Raw genomic sequence first — 22,493 nt, forward strand, 5'->3', positions numbered from 1 at the left:
GGTATGGGAGCTTACCCCCCTGAGGAACACACTGAGTATTGCCCTCAAATTCTTGGGGAGCCATGTTCTCAAGCTGGAATGAGGTATTGTTTTTTGATAAGTGAACTCAGTCCTGGGCTGGAGCAATAGCACAGCGGGTAGGGCGTTCGCCTTACACGCGGCCAACATGACCGACCCGAGTTCGATTCCTCCGCCCCTCTCGGATAGCCCGGCAAGCTACTGAGAGTATTCGATATGCCAGACACAGTAACAACAAAGTCTCCAATGGAGACGTTACTGGGCCCGCTCAAGCAAATCGAACTCAGTCCTGACCTCTGCCCAGGTTCCCAGACCCATCATCTACCCTTATAGAAAACAATTTCTAGAAAGATACAAACAGTGAAGTAATATCTCCTGTTCAAGAAATATTAGGGGGTGAGAGGGAAGCATGTTTGAGAGCACAGGACAGAGCTAAAAGCACCCAATTTGAGATGCAGGTGGATCCCATGATGGGGAATGTACACCATTTGCCTTTGAAAAATTTGTTTCGCAAAGTTTCTCCCAAATTATCCCACCTGGGATTTTCTATAGACATAAGCATTTGTTACTAGGGTATTTTCAAGAGGAAGAGCTTTGAACCTTTCTGTTTGTTTTGTTTTGGGGGTCACACCTGGCAGGGCTCCATATACATATAAGGTGCTAGTTATCAAACCCCAATAGAGCAGGCAAATACCCTACCTGCTGTACTGTTGCTCAGGGCCCAGAGTTTCGAGCTTTAGTTGTTCTTATCATGCAGGTAGCATAGTCACTTGTTCCTACTGAAGTTTCTCCTTTCCTGAAAAGGGGTCCAACTTTGCCCTGCACCAGCTAAAATTTTATCTGGCCTTTATTTCTGCATTTCAGTTGGTCTCCAGCATTCATGCTTTGGGGCTTCTTTGGGTTGGAGATACAGTGAAATTCTTCAATCCACATTTATTCCACATTCAACTAATGGGGACCAAGGAAATAGTGCAAAGGGCTATTTAAACTATTTTGAACCTGCATGTTTTGCAAGCAAGAGGCCTTGGTACAAAGCACCAATGGCAACAGGGACTAACTCCCAGCAACTGCTTCCCTCTGGCGGCCCCTGAGGAATACACTGAGTATTGCCCTCAAAACTCATGACCACCATCATTATCATCTCTATTTGGAGGAAAGGAAGAACTTCTTTTTTCAGAGTCAAAGGTTGACACCAGAGGAAGTAACTTAACTAGGAACTTAAGATTAGACACTCCCCTGAACCAAGGAAACCTCACTTATGTACCATTGAAATCTGCTGATTATTCTTGATTTTAAAATACGTTAAGATCATCATTTAAAGTAATAAAGTACTTGTTTTAATAATCATACCATAGTTTTAGTTTTTTATTTTCTTTCTGGGCCACACCCAGCAATGCTCAGGGATTACTCCTTGCTCTGCACTCAGGGATCACTCCTGCTGGTGCTTGGGGGACCATATAAGATGGTAGGGGTCTAACTCAGTCAGCCACATGCAAGGCAAATGCCCTACCCACTGTATTATAGTTCTGGTCCCAGCATACTGTAGTTTTCTAACATCCAGGCAGAACAGGAAAGCATGACTGGGACTCAGGCTGTAACATTCTCTAGAGTTGATGCAGGCTCAGAGAAGGGAAATACAAAGGCAAAGTCCATGTGAGATTGTTTCGTTCAGATGCACCTGTGGCCCAGATCTTTAGCCTACCCCATCATCTCTTCCTTCTGCCAGTGGGGCCTGGAGCATAGATAGGCAGGAATGACAGGGCTTCATAGCTAACCTTAGAACTAAGCAAATCTTGTTTCTCTGCGCACAGTTTTGTGAGCTCTTTCTCACAGACTCGGCTCCTTTGGAGGACATTCAAGGACTTTACACCATGTTCCATCTTGCCATGGACCCTCACGGATTTCCCAGCAATTTTTCTCTTGCTAAATCATCCCAGCAAGATGAATTTTTCCCCCTTTCTTGGAATTTCCAGACTCTCTGCCTTGCTTTCTTCCCAGAATGTCCATGTTTCAAAATCTTATTTTTTCTCCCAAATTCTAGTTAAGATTCTACTTCCTTAATAAAATTTACTCCAATTTCCACTACCTGGTATTAATCATGGTGGTTCTCAATTCATATAATGTATATACCCAGCTGGATGCTGGGAAATTGAAATGATTTTTTTTTTCTGGTCATCACTAACTAGAACAAATTTTTTCTTATCTTCTGCTGGAAAAACTGACAGTTGCAAGTATATAAATGTTTGTGTTGTTGCCACCAACCCCTGAATGTAGCACAACCATCAAAAATATGCAGAGTAGCCCTAAAATGATTGCCTCTTCATCTGTATTCCAGTAACGTAATGCTTAATTATCTATCCTACCACTCTACCTTATCTTATGCTTTTTATTTCTTGCTTTACTTTGTTGAATGTGCCAAGAAATATCCTAATCATCTCCATATGTCCCAGGCCAGAAAATGCTGCTCTCAGATAGCAGTCACTTGCTATTAAGTTATTGTCTTTTTTGTGACCAAAGGGCAATTATAGTGTAATGGTTTCAATTGTGGGCTTTGGAGCATGATGGCCCGGGCCTAAATCTTCCTGGTCTACTTATTAACTATGTGATCATGGCCAAGATAACTGCCATGTGCCTTTGTTCCCCTATAATACAGTAACATTTCCTTCATTGTGATCTTTTTCCCCCTTTTACTTTTTCATCATGATCTTGATAGAAGAATAAAGGTAATTAATTAATTAATTAACTAAATGCAAGTAAAGTGGTTTGAAAAACAAGAGAGCATTAATAAATGTTAGCTATTATCACAACAGATTGTTCAAAAAAAGAAGCATTCCTGCTAACTCTATTTCAGCCAATAAAACAAGATGGTTATATCAAAGTGAGTCCATCTTGCAGTAGGTACTCAAATAGCTCACCTACTTGGAGGATCTGAAGTGACAGGAGTTAGGAGTAGGATAGACTTGGAAGGTTCTGGAGCATGTAACAAGAAGTCGGAAGAGTAAGATGTAGGATGACTGACTGTCTACTCAGGGGAACACTTCTTTACCCTACATCTAAGATAATCAGCTGGTTCAAAGCTTAAAATCCATAGCCTGAGGTTAACATGGAGAGTGTGAGAGAACATACAAGCCATAGGCTAGAAAAAGATCTGCTTGTCCTCATCATGCCATAGCTAAGAAGCTAAGGGGATGATTCCAGAGAGGGGGGTTCTCTGACTTGCTCATCCCAAACCCCTGGAGGCATAGTCAGCTTTTATTTTTATTTTATTTTGCTTTTTGGGTTGCACCCAGCGATGCTCAGGGGTTATTCCTGGCTCTGCACTCAGAACTTACTTCTGGCAGTGCTTGGGGGAGCGTATGGGATGCCGGGGATTGAACTCCAGTTGGCCTCGTGCAAGGGCCTTAACATCACTATACTATTACTCCGGTCCCCCATAGTCAGCTTTTAACAACACTGAGCAAGTTAAGTGCTTTTCTATCACTTCTTTTCCTGTTTCCATGAACCATTCCCATTTCCCCCTGCTCTTAACTCTGAAGAGTCAAAAACAATGGAGAGTCAATAGAGGAGAGAAAGGACAAGTGGCAGGTGGGGGAAAGGAGAGGCAGGAAGATTCCTCCTCAAAACTAAGCAGCTTAGATGCACCAGGCCACTTCTGAGGCTTTGCCTTCCCAGGAGAGATGTTTGCTTTTCAATCAAGGTTGGCAATTTTATTACCGTACCAGGCTGGGCACATTCAGTACTGCATTGAAACCTTGAATGAGTGAGATCTTGCCATGTCTCTCTGGTCACTGCGTATCATTTCCCAGGACTTAGCTCAACATTCTTCTTCAAGGTTGACCTCCTCATCCACAGTCAACACACTCTTTGGGCCTCTTCTGCCCCACCAGAGCCCAGGGACACATCATTATCCTCTGCCAGCCTATGAACTCTAAGAAGACAGAATTGACCTGGTACAGATAGCACAGAGGGTAGCGCACTTGCCTTACATGCTGCTGACCAGGTTGGATCCATGGAACCCCATATGGTTCCCCAAATATGCCAGGAGTGATCACTCAGTACAGCGCCAGGAGTAAGCCCTGAGCACAGGGAGGTGTGCCCCCCTAAAAGGAAGGGGGGAAAAAGATGGCAGAAGTGACCTTCACATCACTAGTAACTCCATTGGCTCACAATTTTCTTCTAATGAAAGTACAATGGAACAATGGAATACTATGCAACTGATAGAAATAATGAAGTCATGAAATTGGCTTAAAACTGGATGGACAGGGAAGTATCACGTTGAGTGAAATGAGTCAGAAGGAGAGGGACATGTATAGAGTGACTGCATTCATTTTGGGGATATACAAAATACGTATATATAATATGAGACTACTATCCAAGGTGAGGGCAAACAGGGGCCAGGAGGACAGGTCAGTGGTTGGAAACTTGCCACAAGAGTGTGTGGGTAGGTGAAGGGCACAGGTAAAGGAATGTACCTGATAACCTTTCATTATCTGTATTGTAAACCATAAGGCCCAAAGGAAGGGAGGGAGGGAGAGAGACAGAGACAGAGACAGAAGAGAGAGAGAGAGAGAGAGAGAGAAGAGAGAGAGAGAGCTTGTCTTAAAGGCAGAGTGGGGGGTGGAAGGAGGGAAAGGAGGAAAATTGGGTACATAGGATTGTGGTGGGAAATGTACAGGGATGACGCAATGGGTGTTGGAACATTGTATGATGGTTAAACCCAATAATGAACAACTTTGTAACTGTTTATCCCATGGTGGTTTAGAAAGAAAGAAAGAAAGAAAGAAAGAAAGAAAGAAAGAAAGAAAGAAAGAAAGAAAGAAAGAAAGAAAAAAGATGGCCTGTTGAGCACTGGGTGAGCTCTGTGGATTCATGGGAAAATGCTCTGGTATCTCCCCATCCTGATGTATCTTTCTGAGGAAATGTTAAGACCCTACTTGTGACTTCTTCACTATGTCTCATCCACAGGTTTCTTCAGGCGAAGCATTACCAAAAACGCTGTATACAAGTGCAAAAACGGGGGAAACTGTGTGATGGACATGTATATGCGAAGAAAATGCCAAGAGTGTCGACTAAGGAAATGCAAAGAGATGGGAATGTTGGCTGAATGTATGTATACAGGTATTCGCATCAAGCAGTTAAATTCCACCAAAAATCTCTTAAGGAGGCAGATGTCAGGTAACTCTCTGATTAGAATGGTACTTCACATCTCCAAGAAAGGATTTGCTAAACCACCTATGTACTCGAAAAGGTAACAGACCACTGAAATTATCCAAATTCTAAGCTCAAGAGCATTTTCTTCACTTTACAGAAATGCCTGTTTTTTATCCTTTGTGGTTGCAATGAATTATATGTGAAATGGCATCACCCTAGAGTAAAAATAATAGTTTTAAGAAACTATAAAAAAAAAGACAACCTGTTTTCTCCTATTTTCATTAATATCCTTCTTGTTTGATTAGAATAAGATTTCCCAATTGTGGAGAAAAGTTAAAAGTGCTTTGTAAGGCATAAATGCCTCTGAATTGTCTAAATAGAGTTTTAAACCAAGTCATTTTATTAAGAATCTATTCTTCTCATAGTGTTGCTTTGAACCAATTTGTATAGCTTTATACAGGAAATTAACTACTCTGAGTTTTAATATAATTTGCCCCTTTCATCTGATAAAGAAACACTATTAACTGCTGGCATGGTGAGAAATCATAATCTTCATAAAAATTTAGAATCCATGCTAGCCTATAACATATTCATTTTTCATCCTGCAAATGCTACTCAGATTCTAAGATATGTCCTGTTTCTCCTCAAAAACACACATCGACAAATAATGTCTCCAAGGTGATGGGAACAACCAGGAAGGGAATGCCTCATGAAATAAAAGCCTTGGAAAGTGACTCCATCTGTATTGTTCCAGACTGGACAGGCACCTGGGATGGACAGCGATATAATGTGTGCAGGAGGGGGAAAAATAGGCCAGTGTAAATAATCCAGACCTGTGGATAAAAGTTTTATAGTGGCCGATCAGAATCTCGTCCTAGCATATATGAAACCAGAGCCAGCCAGAGACAGCAGTAAGGGGTTTGCTGCTGAAACTCAACCTTGCAATGGAAATGCTTTTGATACTGGGTGGTTCACATTGCTCATTACTTAAATATGAACTTGTTCCAGCAAAGGTACTGGGACATTTCTTATGACTCTACCTATGAGTCTATTATAGTAGAAATACAAACTGGCCCAATAATATATGCTTCCATAAGCATAAAATAGATTTCCTATACAAAGAAATTTCTGGAATTTCATTTTACTAGCCATATTAGAAAGAGAAAATTCAGTAAGAATACGAATGGTGGTTATGTGTTATTTTTTGTAGTGCTGCATAAATATGTAATCGATGGTGATTTTATATAATTCAGAAGAAAATGTCCAAGCCTTCTTGAGTTTTTTTCTTTAACTATGTTCATAATAATTTCTGAATTATTAATCAGATTAATGGTCCTGAAAATTAACAGGAGTTAATTTTTTTCCCTAAAAAGTTGTTGACATGCATCTCACTCAGAACGCTTATTTTTGTTCATATTAAACTGAATATCTTAGAATAGTTCTATAAATATGGGTTAAAAAGTAATGTTGATATTGTTTTTGCAATACTTGTTTTCAAGGCTCCCTAAACCAGGAATTGAAAGAATCCCATTCATCTTTTTGTTTACTGTATATCTTGAATTTGTATACTGTTTTTAATATTAATTTTTGTAAAGCTCAATTTTGGGGCCACCCCCTGCCATGCTCAGGGATTATTACTCCTAGCTCTGTGCTCAGCGATCACTTCTGCTGGTGCTTAGGGGACCATATGAGGTGCCAAGAATTAAACCTGGGTTTGCCGTGCTCAAACCCATATAATCTCTTTGGCTCCTGTTGAGCTCATTTCAAAAGGTGGTCTGGTTGCATTTAATCTATACAAAGCATTGCAGGGCAGATATTTTGCTATTTTTCAGATGAAGAAACAAACTTGTGGGAGTAAAGTTGGGGTGGTGTGATGTTTCTCAAGTGGTGCTCAGGAGGCCCTGGAGGCCCTTCTGCCAATTCTCAGTCAACTGGGCAGCAGGTTGGTGCCAAGGTTGGACTCATTGCTCTTGGATCCTGCAGTTCTGGGGATCATCCTGACCCCCTGCTGGTGCTTGGAGCCTCCAGTGCTGCTCCCAGCAATGCTCAGGGGACGATGAGGTGTCAGAGAGACAACCAGGATGGGCCACATGTAAGACACGCATTCTAACCCTTGCACTATTCAGGCAATCAATTTCTTGTTCAAAGTCAAATCTGAAAAAGTAAGAAGCAGGCCAAGGAGATAGTTCAGCTTCAAACAGTCATGCCTGACATGCATGAAGACCTGAGCTCCATCCCCAGTACCACATCCCGCTGACCCCAGATGCCCTGGGTGTGGACCCAAGCAGTACTACCTGGCATAGTTGGCTGAGTATATTTGAGAGTGACCCCCACACACAAGGCTCCTGAACACTTCTTGAGAAGCCACACTCCTACCCTACCCCCTACCAAAAATAAATAAATAAAAGCACAAAACAAGAACTCAGAAAGGCTGGAGTTGGCTCTGCTAATTGCATTTGATCCCAGCCGCAATCCAACCTCTGTCTTGTTCCCACATGCCCCTTGGGACTTTCTGTGATTGGTAAAGTCGCTATATTTGTTTTTTCAGGCTTGTTAACTGAAATTCAGTGTAAATCTAAGCGATTGAGAAAAAATGTCAAGCAGTACGCAGATCAGAGCATTAATGAAGACAGTGAAGGACGTGACTTGCGGCAAGTGACCTCGACGACTAAGTCATGCAGGGTAATAACGCGCAAAGGTGCCTGTGAGAGCCACAGAGCTGATTTGTACACATGCAGTGATCTGCAGTGATCTGGCTTGGCTGGGAGGTTTGCAGCTTAGAGCCAGAATCAGGAACCAAACAACACTTCCACTCAGTCAGACTCACTGGAAATGAGCGGCTGATTTTGCCAATCAAGAATGGAATACATGCTTTTGGTGTAATGAGTCAAATAACGGTAATGTGTCAAGTTAAAAAGTGACTCCCTGGCTCCATTCCACTCGTGCTATCCAGTTGACCGGTGAGAATAGTTTGGTGTCTAAAATGGATTTCCCAAACTGAGTTTTGATGGCGTCTTTTTTTCTGTCATTGAGAAGGGAGACTCAAGCTGGGGGCAAATATGGACTCAATAGAGGTTTGTAAATTTGTCCTTGACAATAGATAAGACAGGTGGCCCAGCACTGGATCAGTGAAAAGGAGCTTTGCCATATTTGGGACTTTTATTTTTATTTTATTGATTTATTTATTGATTTGGGGGCAATACCTGGCTGTGCTCAGGGCTTACTCTTGGTTCTGGACTTAGAAATTACTCTTGGGGGTTTGGGGGACCATATGGGGTGCTAGGGAATCCAACCCAGGTTGGCCATGTTAAAGGCCCGGCCCACTTGTACTATCTCTCTCATGCCAATACTAGGTCTTTTAAAAATAACTTCTGCTAGTGATTTATTCCAGATTTTGCACATTGGAGCATTTTCTTATAACCACCTTTCCTAATACCTTTTATTTTTTTGCCAGTGTAGGAGAAAACTGAACTCACCCCAGATCAACAGAATCTTTTACATTATATTATGGATTCATATAGCAAACAGAGGATGCCTCAGGAAATAACTAATAAAATTGTATGTATAATACCCAAAAGTGCACAATATTAAAGTTAATATTTTCTTAAGCTCTTGCTCCATTAGGGTGGAATTTTTATATGGATGATACTTTGAAATGATTAAAGCTAAAAATTTAAGTTATATATGTCAACTTTTAGCAACATTAAAGCATTAAGATATGAATGAGACATCTATCTTGGTAATGGTAACTTTGAAAAAAAATATTTGTTAATTGGATCTTAAGTTTTATTATCAAATCTATATCTTAAGTCTAATGATTTTATGTTAATTTCTCTTATCTGCATCCTAATCAGTTGTTTTGTTCTTAAATTCTAGTTAAAAGAAGAATTCAGTGCAGAAGAAAATTTTCTCATTTTAACAGAAATGGCTACCAGTCATGTCCAGATTCTTGTAGAATTCACAAAAAAATTGCCAGGTATTTTAAAATGTAGTTCCTTCTCAGGTACATTAGTAACTAATTCCTTGTACATGCTTGAGTAGGCCCAGTAATGTCTCCATTGTGAGACTTGTTGTTACTGTTCTTGGCATATCGAATACATCACAGGTAGCTTGCCAGGCTTTTGCCCCGCGGGCGAGATACTCTCGGTAGCTTGCTGGGCTCTCTGAGGAGAGCAGAGGAATTGAACCTGGGACACCTGGGTTGGCTGCGTGCAAGGCAAACACCGTACTCGCTGTGCTATCACTATAAAATATATATACCAGGATGAGGGTGTGCATGGGTGTGTGCACATTAGAATCCCACAGTGTGGAAAAGTTTAATAAATACCTTTACAGCAGTATGACATTATAATAGGAAATTACAGAAGATAACTTCTGACATGGAATTTTAATTAGATGCTAATTTGCCCCCTTTTTCCACCACGGTGATATTCTTATTTTGTTGAAGTGTCATGGATAGACGTAAGTCTACAGAAAACTCATAAAATGTAGGAAGAAGGTTCTTGTTATCTCTGAATATTAATATTCTCCCATTCCTTTATTAACAATGAAGAAAGAACTTAATTTGGTATATGCTAATTAAGTTTAGGACAACTTTGATCAAAAACAAGATTATAGGGGAATAAAAAACTGAACAGAGGAGAAATAGGGAAAGGGAGAAATACGGTTTTGGTTGTTTATGGGAAAATTTTTTAGTTCAAATGGTCATTTGATCTTGAACCAAGAAATAACTGAAGTCAGAAATAGCTTTTTATTCTTAAGAATGCAGCTTATCTAAAAGTGATGGTAAAATTTGGTTCATTGTTGTTTGAATACAGCAGTGCTCAGGGCTTACTTCTTACTTCTTACTTCAGGGCTCTACACTCAGGGTCACTCCTGGTGGGGCTCAGGGGACCATATGTGGTGCCAGGGATCAAACCCATATTAGTCATATGCAAGGCAAGAGCCCTGCCTGCTGTACCATCTCTCTGACCATAATGGCAATATATTATATACCTCTTTACTCCCTGTCTGACTAGAGACAGAAATAGTATAGTCAATGTGTATTTAATGAATTCGTCAAAATGGATTAATTAAAAATACAACAGGAAATAAAAGACAAAACTCTTGAGAAATAAAATAGATTTTAAAAATAATTATGAAAATCACAATATTACGAAGAGTGATAAGAATGATATTATACCAATAGTGAAAGGGAGTTTTGTGAGACCAAGTAGAGTCATTCCATCATGCGGTTCATGGGATGAAGCCAGTACCAAATACTGTAGGTTCTGGAGACATGGCATGGCTCTTGCCTTCCAAAGAGCTTTTAGAGTTCCAAAAATAGTGGTGTGTGGTTCTAGCATGATTTTCTCCTCTACCTTCCTCTATCTTAACTAATGCATCAATTAGCCTCTTTTTGTGTTGTGTGTGTGTCTGCACATGTGCTTTGAGATTGTTCTTGCTTCCTATTCACTGTCATGTAGTTAATCAACAAATAATTCTTGGATACCAGTGATGTGCCAGGACCCTGGGTATACAATGGGGAACACAACAGGCTGTCTCTTGCTCCCCAAAGCTTTCAGTCTAAATAAAATAAATCCTGTTTAGACTAATAAATACTGGAGAGTACTTTTTTAAGTACTTGAAGCAAAAACCTATGAGGCGAATGAGATATGGAGAGTGTTGGGAAAGGCCATTAACCACTGAGGCAAAAGGAACTTTGTGTGTTCTCAGGGAACTGGGAGTTAGTTGGTAGAACACAAAAGAGAAGAGATGAGGAAGACATGAGTGCCCAGAAGCTGCCACATATGGAAGCACACAAATCTCAATTTTCCAGGCAGTACCATATGCCTTGGTGTCATCAAATTTTCCCCATATTTATCTAATTTTCCCTTCACAGATGGTATAGTGCTGATCTCAGAGATGCTATCGCAACAAAACTTTTATGTTTTTTTAGAAATCCTACCCATTCTGTTGATTGGCTAAGCACTCATGTATCAGCCAATATTCCTGGGAACCCCTGATATAAAGACTGTTTCTGACTTTTAATGGATGCTTCCATTCTGCAGAGTTGACCCTGAGGTATCAGGGCCATCAGTTTGCCATGTTTTTTTAATTTTTGAGGATGGTTTCATCTGAAGCACCCTGTCTCAGCCATGAATTATATATACATGGGATAGACTTGAAATCCTTTGTTTCCCAAATTTGTTCAACGACTCCTACTCAATGTGGATAAAAACTAGCTTCTACTGGGGGCAGCTCAAAAGATACTTATTGACCCAACTGGACTTTTCATCCTAAAACAGTAAGAGTATCAGTTTTCAGAAATGTTTCATCAAGCAGAGGCTGGTGATGAAGAAACATTATTATGATGCATTCACAACTCCTTGATACTAATTTAATTATCATTTGCATCTAGGCTTTCAGACTTTGGACCACGAAGATCAGATCGCTTTGTTGAAGGGGTCAGCAGTTGAAGCTATGTTCCTCCGTTCAGCTGAGATTTTCAATAAGAAACTTCCAGCAGGACATGCTGATCTGTTGGAAGAAAGAATTCGAAAGAGTGGTAAGTTGTTTGATTAACAATTTTTTAAAAATATGTTTCTGCAAGTAGGAGTGTTTATACCCCATGAATGTAAATATCTTGCCTAGCTTGTAAAATAAGTTATGTCATTGTGCTTAATAAAGAGAATAACTATAAAAAGACGTGTTTAAAAGAAGAGATATATTTAAAAATTTAATTCAAAAATCCATATCATGATAATAAAATACCCAAAGTACTCTTTTCACTTCACTAAGATGAATAATTAAAAACAATTTTTCTTAATTGGAGAATTAGTGATTTAAAAAACAAATCATATTGAGCTGGAGAGATAGTACAGCAGGCAGGGCACTTACCTTACATATACCCTAGTTTAATCCCTGGTACTCCCTATGGCCCCCCAAGCCTGCCAGGAATGATTCCTGAGCACAGAGTCAGGAGTAAGCCCTAAGCACTGCAGAATGTGACCCAAAAATGAATTGTTTAAGGGAGATGGGATTATTCAGTACATAAAATTAATTTATCACAAACCCTCACGATGAATAACTGTGCATCAAACTGTTATCCATATTTCTTCAAAGCAAAATAAGAAATAATAGCAATATCCAAACATAATATTTCTGAATTCAGATACTCTTCTTACTACTATATATATGTATATATGTGTATATATATGTGTGTGTATATATATATAATGCTATCATTATATCCTTGAGAAATTCCTATGAGGTATCACTTTTGTTCCAATTTTATGTGTGAAAAAATTGGGAAAGGGGCCAAATAACTAAAGTGACAGGAACTGCCACTTCAAAAGCCCTGTATCAAGAGCCCAGACAGCACAAAGCCAGTGTACACGCTTGGCATGTGGGAGCCATGGGCTTGCCTCACAACACTGCAGAACCCCTAAGGACCACTAGGTGGGCCCCTCAGTAAATATTACATCTACAGAGACTCAACAATCACTGCAGAAGTAACTCAATTTAACTTATTAATGCAATAGTATTGTGACAGGAAAGGCCAACAGACATCAGAATAAATTACCAGGAACTCTAAGCAGTTTCTCTTAGGAGATTCTTGAAAGAAATGTCTTTTATTTTCCTAAGATGTTACATATTTAGGAGGGCAAGGATAAATCAGATGAGATGACTTCACAAGATTTTTTTTCTTCCTAAACAGTTATCGTTCTATGATTGGTAGGAAAAATTTAAATACTTAAAAAAATCAATACTTTTAAGTCATGTTTGGAAGCAAAGTTTTCTGACAGTCTGGCATCTATGGTATAATAATTAAAAATTATTTTATTTGGAAGAAAATGTTTCTGTTTGTTGTTTTGCTTCTAAAACCTTGTTTTCAGTTATTTGTAACAAAATAGTGTAGTGTTTATGGTATTTGTACCATAGTTACTGTACCCCTCTACCACTGAAGTGTCTGATATCTTTTACCCCTGTCATTATGCTACTCTTAGTTCACTTCTCCATTAAAAAAATTTTTAATTCTTTTTCATATTCATGTTTTCCCTTATAGTTAAAAAGCCAAAAACATAATTTGTACTACTAGTAAATTTTTTAAAACACACATTTCTTGGACTGGAGCAATAGCATGGTGGGTAGGGCATTTGTCTTGCACTCGGCTGACCCGGGTTCGATTCCCAGCATCCCATATGGTCCCCCAAGCACCACAAGGAGTGATTCCTGAATACATAATCCAGGAGTAACTCCTGTGCCTCGCTGGGTGTGACCCAAAAAGCAAAAAAAAAAAAAACCCACATTTCTTGCCTGCAGCCAACTCAGGTTCAGTCCCAGCATTCCATATGATTCCCTGAGCCCACCCAGGAGTGAAGCTGAGAGCAGAGCAGAGATTACCCCAGCACCACAAAGTATGAGCCCCAACTAAAAAAAAAGACAAACAAAAGTGTTGTTCTTTTTTTTTTTAGTTACTTTTTTATTGAATCAGCTCAAGGGACCATATAGGATGCTGGGAATCGAACTCGGGTTGGCCACATGCAAGACAAACGCCCTACCCACTGTACTACCACTCCAGCCCCAAAAGTGTTGCTCTTATGTAGACAATGATTTGCTCATTTTACCAATATTTAATTTATTGTGGGAGTGAAGAGAGGAACCAGACATGCGCCCTCTCTGATGAAATTTACAGTCCTGAGGGAAAGAAGAACTGCACAGAGGAAATGAAAGTAAAGGATGCCAGAGAAGATCTCAGGGGATGGCATGGGGTGGGGGTCTTTCAAGTTGGGAAGGTTCTGGAAAGGTTTCATTGGCATTTGAGCCAGGCCTAGAATGCCATTTGCTGTGGATATACAGGATGAAGAAGTGAGAAAAAAATCAGCAGGAGCATAAGACAAGAAAGCCCAAATTATGTGCACAAAGAAAAATGAATAGTTGGTTTTGATCAGAAAAAGAGTTACGAAACAGGGAATTATGTTTACAGTCACAGTCACAAGACTGAGGATTTACTTATTCCTTAATTCCTAATGGGAGACATTAGAGATTTTTTTAAGCAGGTCAGGGAAGATATCAAAAATATGCTTTCCCAATCTTCCAGATAAGCCGGGGTGGGAAGCAAGAGGTTTCAAGAATGCGCTGCCAGGGGAAAATGAAAGAAGGGAAAGACTCTGAGAAAAACAGTACTGCAGCTCTTTACCTTCCAAAGACTGAATGTTGTCCAAAAATGTGGTTTATGATCCTGATCAAATGGTACCTCTGATGTGTTCTGGGCCTTCGAGTGTTCCATGTGTGAGTTCCCGGGAGACAGTGAGTGAGATGAGATCTAATCAATTAACAGAAGTTTTAAGTATACAATGCAGGATTGTGGGATACTGGAATAATTTTGAGCCACACATCTCTGGGGCTCATGTGGTTTACATGAAATTTTATCCCTGTTGGTCAGGAGGCAATCTCTATGCTGATGACAGATCACTGGTGCTCATACCTCCTGGAAGAAACTTCGTTGCCCTCATGCCCTCATTCGTCTGGTTCTGGTTTCCAAGAACTGTGACAATGTTCTTTTTAAGAAAAAGCATCAGTCAAATCTAATTTCTTTAACTAAATAGATAAGGGTGGTAGGAGTGAGAACTCACATGACAAAATTTGGCAGCGGGGTTCTTGGGCCACAACCAGTGGTGCTCAGGGGTTACACATGGAAGTATGCTCAGAAGTGACTCTTGATGTGCTCAGGGAACCATGTGGGGTACTGGGGATACCCATGTCAGCCATATGCAAGACAAGTGCCCTACTCACTCTACTATCACTCTGGCCTGGACAAAAGATTTTTAGTTTATAGTTCGCTCTCTTGTTACTGTGTTTGGCATATCAAATACGTCACGGGTAGCTTGCCAGGCTTTGCCATGTGGGTGAAATACTCTCGGTAACTTGCCAGGCTCTCCGAGAGGGGTGGAGGAATTGAACCCGGGTTGGTCGGGTCGGCCATGTGCAAGGCAAACGCCCTACCATTGTGCTATCACTCCAGTCCCTAGCTCTAGCTCTCTTTAACTCACAAAACATTTCTCTCTAGCTTATATGAACTTGGTTTATACACCTAGAGGTGTATCTCAGTGGTAGAACACTGACCTTGAACATGTGAGACCCTGGGTTTGATCACACACACACACACACACACACAACACAACACACATAAAATGGTTTGAACATAGTCTCCACTATTTATTAACTATATAACCCATTTTTGGGGAAAAAAGTAATAACATTGCAAAAGGATGGGAGGCCTCCCAAGCATAACTCAAGGTGTTCCGGGTCACACTCAATAATTTTCAGCCAACCAGGACACTAATACAGTGCTAGAACCCAAGCATGTGCTCAGAAGCTGCAGTACTTGGGACCACCTAGACCAGCCCAGCAGTGGATATAACCAGTAATACTTTGGGGACCTTGTGGTGCCAGAAATTGAACTAGGGTTAGGAAGTCTCTCTCCTTTCTCCCTTATGCTCAGCTTCTGTTTTGTCTGCCTACCTAAACTTCTTGCATTCCTTTGAGAAATGATGCCACTCCTTTGAGAACCATTGGTCCAGCTTAGACAAGATAGAAAAGCCTAGTTTAGGCAGTATTTTATGAAAGGGATCATCACAAGAAACAAAGCTAGAGCCAAGTTCCTGAAATTGGAGACAATAAATGGCTCCCTTGAGGTTTCTGGGTTGGGAACAGGACTAAGGCTCAATGGCTTCAAGGACAACAGTCAAGCGGTACTTATACTCCCTTGAGTTTTAATTGCACAGTATTATGGGAGCATCTCTGCAATATATTAACTATCTCCAGTGGTAATAAAACAAATACTGTATTTAGTCTTATTAAATTAAGCTTCCTAGGCATATGTATCTAATATTTTATATATAACCTAAAGATCATTCGATATGCCAGACACAGTATTATTAGTAGTAGTAAATATTATTTAATAGTAGTAAAATATTACTTATTAGTAGTAGTAGACATCTGCTAGACTCTCAGAATAGTAAATCCTTCTTAACTCAGTCATTATCTCAGAAAATTTCCCCACATGTCTCATCTAATGAGATGAGCTATAAATCCTCCTCTGCTTCATATGCCTGATTCTTTCTAGAATATTACTATTTCCATATGGTTCTGCCTATATGGTAACTGTATTGTAACAATGGAAGATCATTTCCACAATTCTAGTTTTTCATGTTTGTGCATTATTTCTCAATAAATATTTATTTTATATTGATATGAACAAGATTTACTAGGGACATAAAGATAAATAAGATCAAGTCACAACCCTCAAGGATTTTATCTTCGAGGGGAAATAGATATGAAAATAATGCTTATAGGGTACCATGTACAAATGAAAAGTTTGACTGCTGGCAACTGTCAAACAAAACAAACACTGTCCTCCCATTGTTCATCGATTTGCTCGAGCGGGCCCAGTAACATCTCCATTTTGAGACTTGTTGTTACTGTGTTTGGCATATTGAATACATCACGGGTAGCTTGCCAGGCTCTGCCATGCGGGCGAGATACTCTCAGTAGCTTGCTGGGCTCTCCGAGAGGGGCAGAGGAATCGAACCTGGCTCAGCTGGGCTGGCTGTGTGCAAGGCATACGCCCTGCCGCTGTGCTATCTCTCCAGCCCAGACTGCTGGCAACATCAGTGAAAATTAAAAGGAGTTTAAATAAGATAGAAGAGTTTTCTGTTTTCATATTCTGAAAATAAAAACATATGGATGCAGAACCTGAGAGATTATATAGGAAGAAGGCATATGCCATGCATGCAGCCAGTTTTGGTTCCATTGTGAGTTCCACAAAAAATCCTTGAATATTGCTATAGGTGCAGTCTAAAGACCCCCAAGTACTGCCTGATATTACCCCAAGCACTGGGGGCCCCTCGGCACTGCTTGGAAGACCCCCTTCCCATCCAAGAAAGTAATATTGATATGTAGGACATTATTCTCTGTCTTGTTCTTCATCCAGAATATTGACTTTGATCTAAAATGGTTCTCAATATTATTCACATTCCTGTCAGTAGATAAAGAATAGCAGATTTTTTCCTTTAGGGGAATGACTCAGCAGTGGTTTACACAACCTTTACTCACATTCCATCATCAAGAACTTAACCCTAACTTTCCCATCACACATAGATAAAAATGCTCTATCTATAATCCAAAAGGGTTATCTCTGCTTGGGAATTATCCCCCAGAGATTTGTCACTATCTGTGAACATTTTTAACAGACACAATTAAGAGAGGGGACATTACTGTCATCAAGTTTGTGGAGGTCAGGGATGCTTCTAACCATCCTACAATGAACATATCTCTGTTCCCTAACAAAGAAGTATCTGGTCCAAAATGTTAGTAGTACTAATCAGTGGTTTAGAAGTTCTAGTCTAAAAAATGGAAAGAATGCAGGATACATGTTAGGGGATAATTAAAACTGTTCTAGAAAAGTTTTCCCATCAGCATACTGAATGGGAAAATATATTTGTATGTCACAAATCTAACATCCAAGGTATTATTAATATCCAAGATTTTATACAGTTAAACAACAAAAAAGTTAACCCAATTTAAAAATGGGAAGGATTTAATATATATTCCAAAGAGGACATACAGGTGGCCAGTAGGGCATAAGAAAAAAAAATGTTCATTACTTATCACCAGGGAAATACAAATTAAGACAACACATCTATGACAATTAACTAAAACAGAGGCAGCAATAATAAGTGTTGGAGAGGATGTAAAGGAAAAGAAACTCCCAGGTTCTATAGGTGGGAATGTAAATTGGTACAACTATTCTAGAAAACATTGTGGAACTTCAAGAAGCTGCTAAAAGTGGAAGTACTCTATATGACCCAGAAATTCCACTTCTGGGTCTCTATTAGAAGACTATGAAAACATCATAGTAAAAATGTATATCTACCAGATGTTTACTGAAGCAGGATTCACAATAGCCAAGATAAGGAAACAACCAGACTGTCTACTAACAGGTGATTGGGTAAAGAAGATGTGGTACATGTATTAATAGAGTACTTACTATTCAACCAAAAAAGATGAAATTTTGTAATTTGCAACAAAATTGAGAGATCCCAAGGGAATTATTCAAAGTGAAGTATTAGACGGAAAAGGATAGGTATTAAATGATATCACCCAAGAGTGCAACATAAATATATGAAGTTGATGATGAAACAAAATCAAAAGGCAAACCAATAGTGATTGGTACTCAACCAGAGTTACCTAAGTTGAAAGGGGGTTGGAGCATAAAGAGATAAAATGCGAAGCAAAAAACTGAATAATTTTTTAAAGTGTCTCGTATGGAATAGATCCTACTGTAGATGTGAATATGTATGAAAAAGCAGACTTCATAAAATATTTTTCTTTCCAAGAACTATATGCTAAATATATACTTCATGATAAGTACTATATACTTATTGAAGTTACGAAAATAAGCATATATTGTGATTTTCATACTCCAAGAACTCACAATGTAGTGGATCAAATAAAGGAAGGAAATGATCCAAATTGGTAGCTCAGAATAAGGACTATAAGGCAGATGTGGGTGAAATGAAATTGGACCATAAAGGAGAGTCTATGCTTCACGTGAGACTATGTGGAGAGTCAAAAAGGCTTGAAAAGTCAACAGTTGAATCATGGAGGATGATTAGGAATTTGTCAAGTCACAAAAACCTAAGAAAGACATTTCAAGATTTCTATTATCGATATAATATAACACAACATAATAATACACAAAAATAGCAAATGGAAAGACACGGAGGGATAATGCCATATTCACAAGTATCCTGATATTGTTGGAAAATATTTATGAAACTGACAGTGAAGTAAGTGTTACATTATTAAGAACATTGCCACCAAAGTGGTTTAATATAGTTCTTGTATAATGCGAGAGGCTTTGAAATATTCTGAGCAGATGGCATAGGATCATAGAGGTACTGTTGAAAGATCAAACAGTAATAGAATGAAAGGTTTGGAGTTACTGAGGCAAGAAGCTGAAAATCTGTAAAAAGATTATTATTGCATAATAATTATTGCATAATAGTTTATTATGCAATAGATTATTGCAATGAGACAGAGTATTTTTATAGATTAAATGTATGTCATCAAAAGAAAAAATTTTGCTTCATAAGTTACTTTAGAGTTTTTGATTCTGTGTCATTAAAGTTCCAGACATTTTTCAAAATGTGGTCCATATAAATAAATATGCATACCTCCAATGCATAATAAGATACTTACCCAAACATCAGCCACGTATTGTGACAATGAAAAAAACTAACCTAACTCACATGCTGCTGAGTATTTTATTGCTATAAAACGCTTCCATTTATTAATATTTATGAATTTGCCTCTCCCAGTGAATTTTCAGAACATTACCTCTTCCGTATACCACATTGATTTTGCAAGCTGACCTTTCAGATTAACTTTTCATTCTTATGCAAATATAACACATTCTTTTTTCAATAGCACATTTAATTCCAGAGTAACACAATGTCTCAAGATACCCTATTTATGCCTACAGAACTTTTTGAAGAATATGATGTAAAATTTATTTTCCTGATTTTTTGTTTGCTATCAAATGCCAGTTATGTGCACAAAAATACTTTCTTCAGAGATATATTTACTTACTGGGGTTGCTGTGTTTATGTTAATCAAGGCTTCAGAACATATATCATATTTGACCTATGGTGGAGTTGTTTCTACATAATCTAGTGCCCTCCCGCTGATCATCGATTTGCTCGAGCAGGCCCAGTAACGCCTCCATTGGAGACTTCGTTGTTACTGTATTTGGCATATCGAATACGTCACGGTGAGCTTGCCAGGCTCTGCCATGCGGGCGAGATACTCTCGGTAATCTAGTGCATCATTAAAAATTTTTCCTATGGCGGCTGGAGTGATAGCACAGTGGGTAGGGCATTTGCCTTGCACGCAGCCAACCCAGGTTCAATTCCCAGCATCCCATATGGTACCCTGAGTACCACCAGGAGTGATTCCTGAGTGCAGAGCCAGGAGTAACTCCTGCGCATTGCTGGTGTGACCCGAAAAGCCAAAAAAATAAAAATTTCCTATGAGGAAAGGGACAGTATAGAACAATCTCTTTCATATATGGGACTTAAAGATGTATAACACAGTAGTAACAAAGGGCCAAAGGCAACACAACAGAACTGATTAATACAACAGAGTTGGTGAAGTGAGTTGAAAGGGAGGGGCATTAGGATTCTTATAGGAAGGGAGAGAGGTACACTGGTGATGGGTGTAGTGTGGAATTATGTGCGTAGGAAATCATCATTAAAAGTATTATAAATGTAAGACCCTCAATCAATTTTTAAAAGCCTTAAAAATAATTAAAATAAGTATAAATAAAAGTCACCAGACCGGGGGAAAAAATCCCTAACGTAGCATTATGTAGTCTGTTTCTGAAGTTGGATTTTTAATCAAAAAAATAGGAATAGTCATATGATATGATCCCATTAAATGGAATAGGACTGAAATGCCTTGGTAACGCTGAGTTTTCATTTTAATAGTAAGCCAATTGCCATTAACCTCTCATGGGCCAAAGCAACTTGCACATATGTATAAACTCTAAAATGTAGAATCATTTTGGTCTTTTTGCTCCCCTTAACACAGATAATGATGAATTTAATCATCTGTTTATTGGAATGACGATATATCCTTTGACTTTGCAATGGTTTGCTTTTAAATGTTTGTATTCCCAATGGGCCAATGGACCCTAAAGGTAGATGCTTTGGTTCTGTTTTACATATGGAAAAATGTACTTAGAGGGTTTAACTGACCTATTCAAAGTTCACTGTATCACTGTATCACTGTCATCCCATTCATTGTTCATCGATTTACTATTGTAATATTATTGTAACACACTAGTGCCAGTAACGTCTCCATTCATCCAAGCCCCGAGATTTTAGCAGCCACTCCTTACTTGTCTTTCAGGGTCAGGGGAATGAGACCCGTTATTGGTACTGCTTTTGGCATTTCAAGTACTCCAGAGCTTGCCAGGCTCTGCCGAAAGTCACACAATGTATAAGCAAATTGTCAAGATATGGAAGCAGACATTCTAACTCAATACTCAGCGCTCTTACTAGCTATACATTGCACTAGTCACTCACCGAGTTCTCTCTGCCCAACCATCATCTGAAAGGAGCTATAAAGACTTAGTAAGAGATGTTTCTTTGACTTTGTCTGAGAGATAAGTATAATCAGGAGCCAGCAAATTGAAATTGCTTTTAATTAAATGGCAAAATGAATAGAGACAATGAGGTTAGATTAGATTCTCTTATTAAAGTGAAATTGTCACTAGTTTATTAAAAAAAAAAAAGTCTGTTTTGGCGTTACAAAGTCGAAAGAGACCTAAGCTTTTCTTGGGGGAAGGAGGGTGAGGAGAGAAGCGGCAAAGTCCCCCCCCCCCCCCCACAGAAGTATATACTGTGCCTATTTCTGCTCGTGAAATACACACGACCCCTCCTCCCTTCCTTTTGGAGTTTTATTTTGTTTTGTATTTTAGGGCCATACCAGCTATGCTCAGAGCTTACTCTTGGCTCTGCATTCAGGAATTATTCAGGGCATCATATGGGATGCTGAGGATCAAACATGGGTTGCTGCCTAAGCATGTGCCCTATCTACTGTATTGGGGTGGGTTGGGATTGGTTCTTGGGACAGGGGTGAAGGGAAGCGGGTTATCTGGTGAAGGGTGTTGGAATGCTGTACACCCGAGTAGTGTGACTGAGAGTACTGTGAATCCTGGTATCTGAATAAAAACTGGTGTTGGGGTGGGTGGTGGGGGTGAAAGGAAGAAATGATGCCAAGTTCCACTTTGGCCCAATCGGAGTCAATAGAATGCAAAGGGGCAGCTTCTCCTCAGGAAGAGGTGGTCACCCTCTCAGGGAAGTTTGTTTTAGCTTTCCAAAGTCTAAAGAGACCCAAAACCTTTTCTTGTGGGGGGAGGAGGGTGGAGAGATGAGGCGCAAAGTTCCCACAAAAAAAAAAAAAACAAGAGAAACTCGTGGTGTGTGTGTGTGTGTGTGTGTGTGTGTGTGTGTGTGTGTGCGCGCGCGCATTTAATTTTCCTTCCCTAGTCTGGCACCCCGACCCTGGGTGGTTTGGACCCCTGGGAGCACACAGGGCTGTGAACTCACACCCCCAGTCTTGCCGGGCTCTTCCTGATTCAGCTTCTGCGTGATTCATCTCCTGGGGATTGCCTAACCGCCACGCTGGCAAAAGTGCCTCGGCTCACCGGGGCTTGAACTCCCAACCCCACGCCTGCGGGGCACTAAGCCATCTCCCGGTCCCTGAGCTCTGTC

The 22,493-nt window shown here is 39.7% G+C and overlaps 1 protein-coding gene across 4 annotated transcripts in view; it reads left to right on the forward strand.

The window, feature by feature from the left end:
• NR1H4 (nuclear receptor subfamily 1 group H member 4) overlaps positions 1-22,493 on the forward strand; it is a 91,713-nt gene that overhangs the window by 59,738 nt on the left and 9,482 nt on the right. For 2 of the 4 annotated variants that reach the window (XM_056118718.1, XM_056118716.1), the window contains 5 exons: positions 4,984-5,136; positions 7,718-7,851; positions 8,629-8,727; positions 9,046-9,145; positions 11,570-11,716. In XM_056118718.1, coding sequence (XP_055974693.1) covers positions 4,984-5,136; positions 7,718-7,851; positions 8,629-8,727; positions 9,046-9,145; positions 11,570-11,716 — 633 coding nt within the window. The remainder of the gene's footprint in view (positions 1-4,983; positions 5,137-7,717; positions 7,852-8,628; positions 8,728-9,045; positions 9,146-11,569; positions 11,717-22,493) is intronic. The other 2 variants (XM_056118719.1, XM_056118717.1) reach the window with 1 other exon arrangement.

Source organism: Sorex fumeus, unplaced genomic scaffold, assembly GCF_029834395.1.
Source record: "Sorex fumeus unplaced genomic scaffold, SorFum_2.1 ptg000003l, whole genome shotgun sequence".
NCBI lineage: Eukaryota > Metazoa > Chordata > Mammalia > Eulipotyphla > Soricidae > Sorex > Sorex fumeus.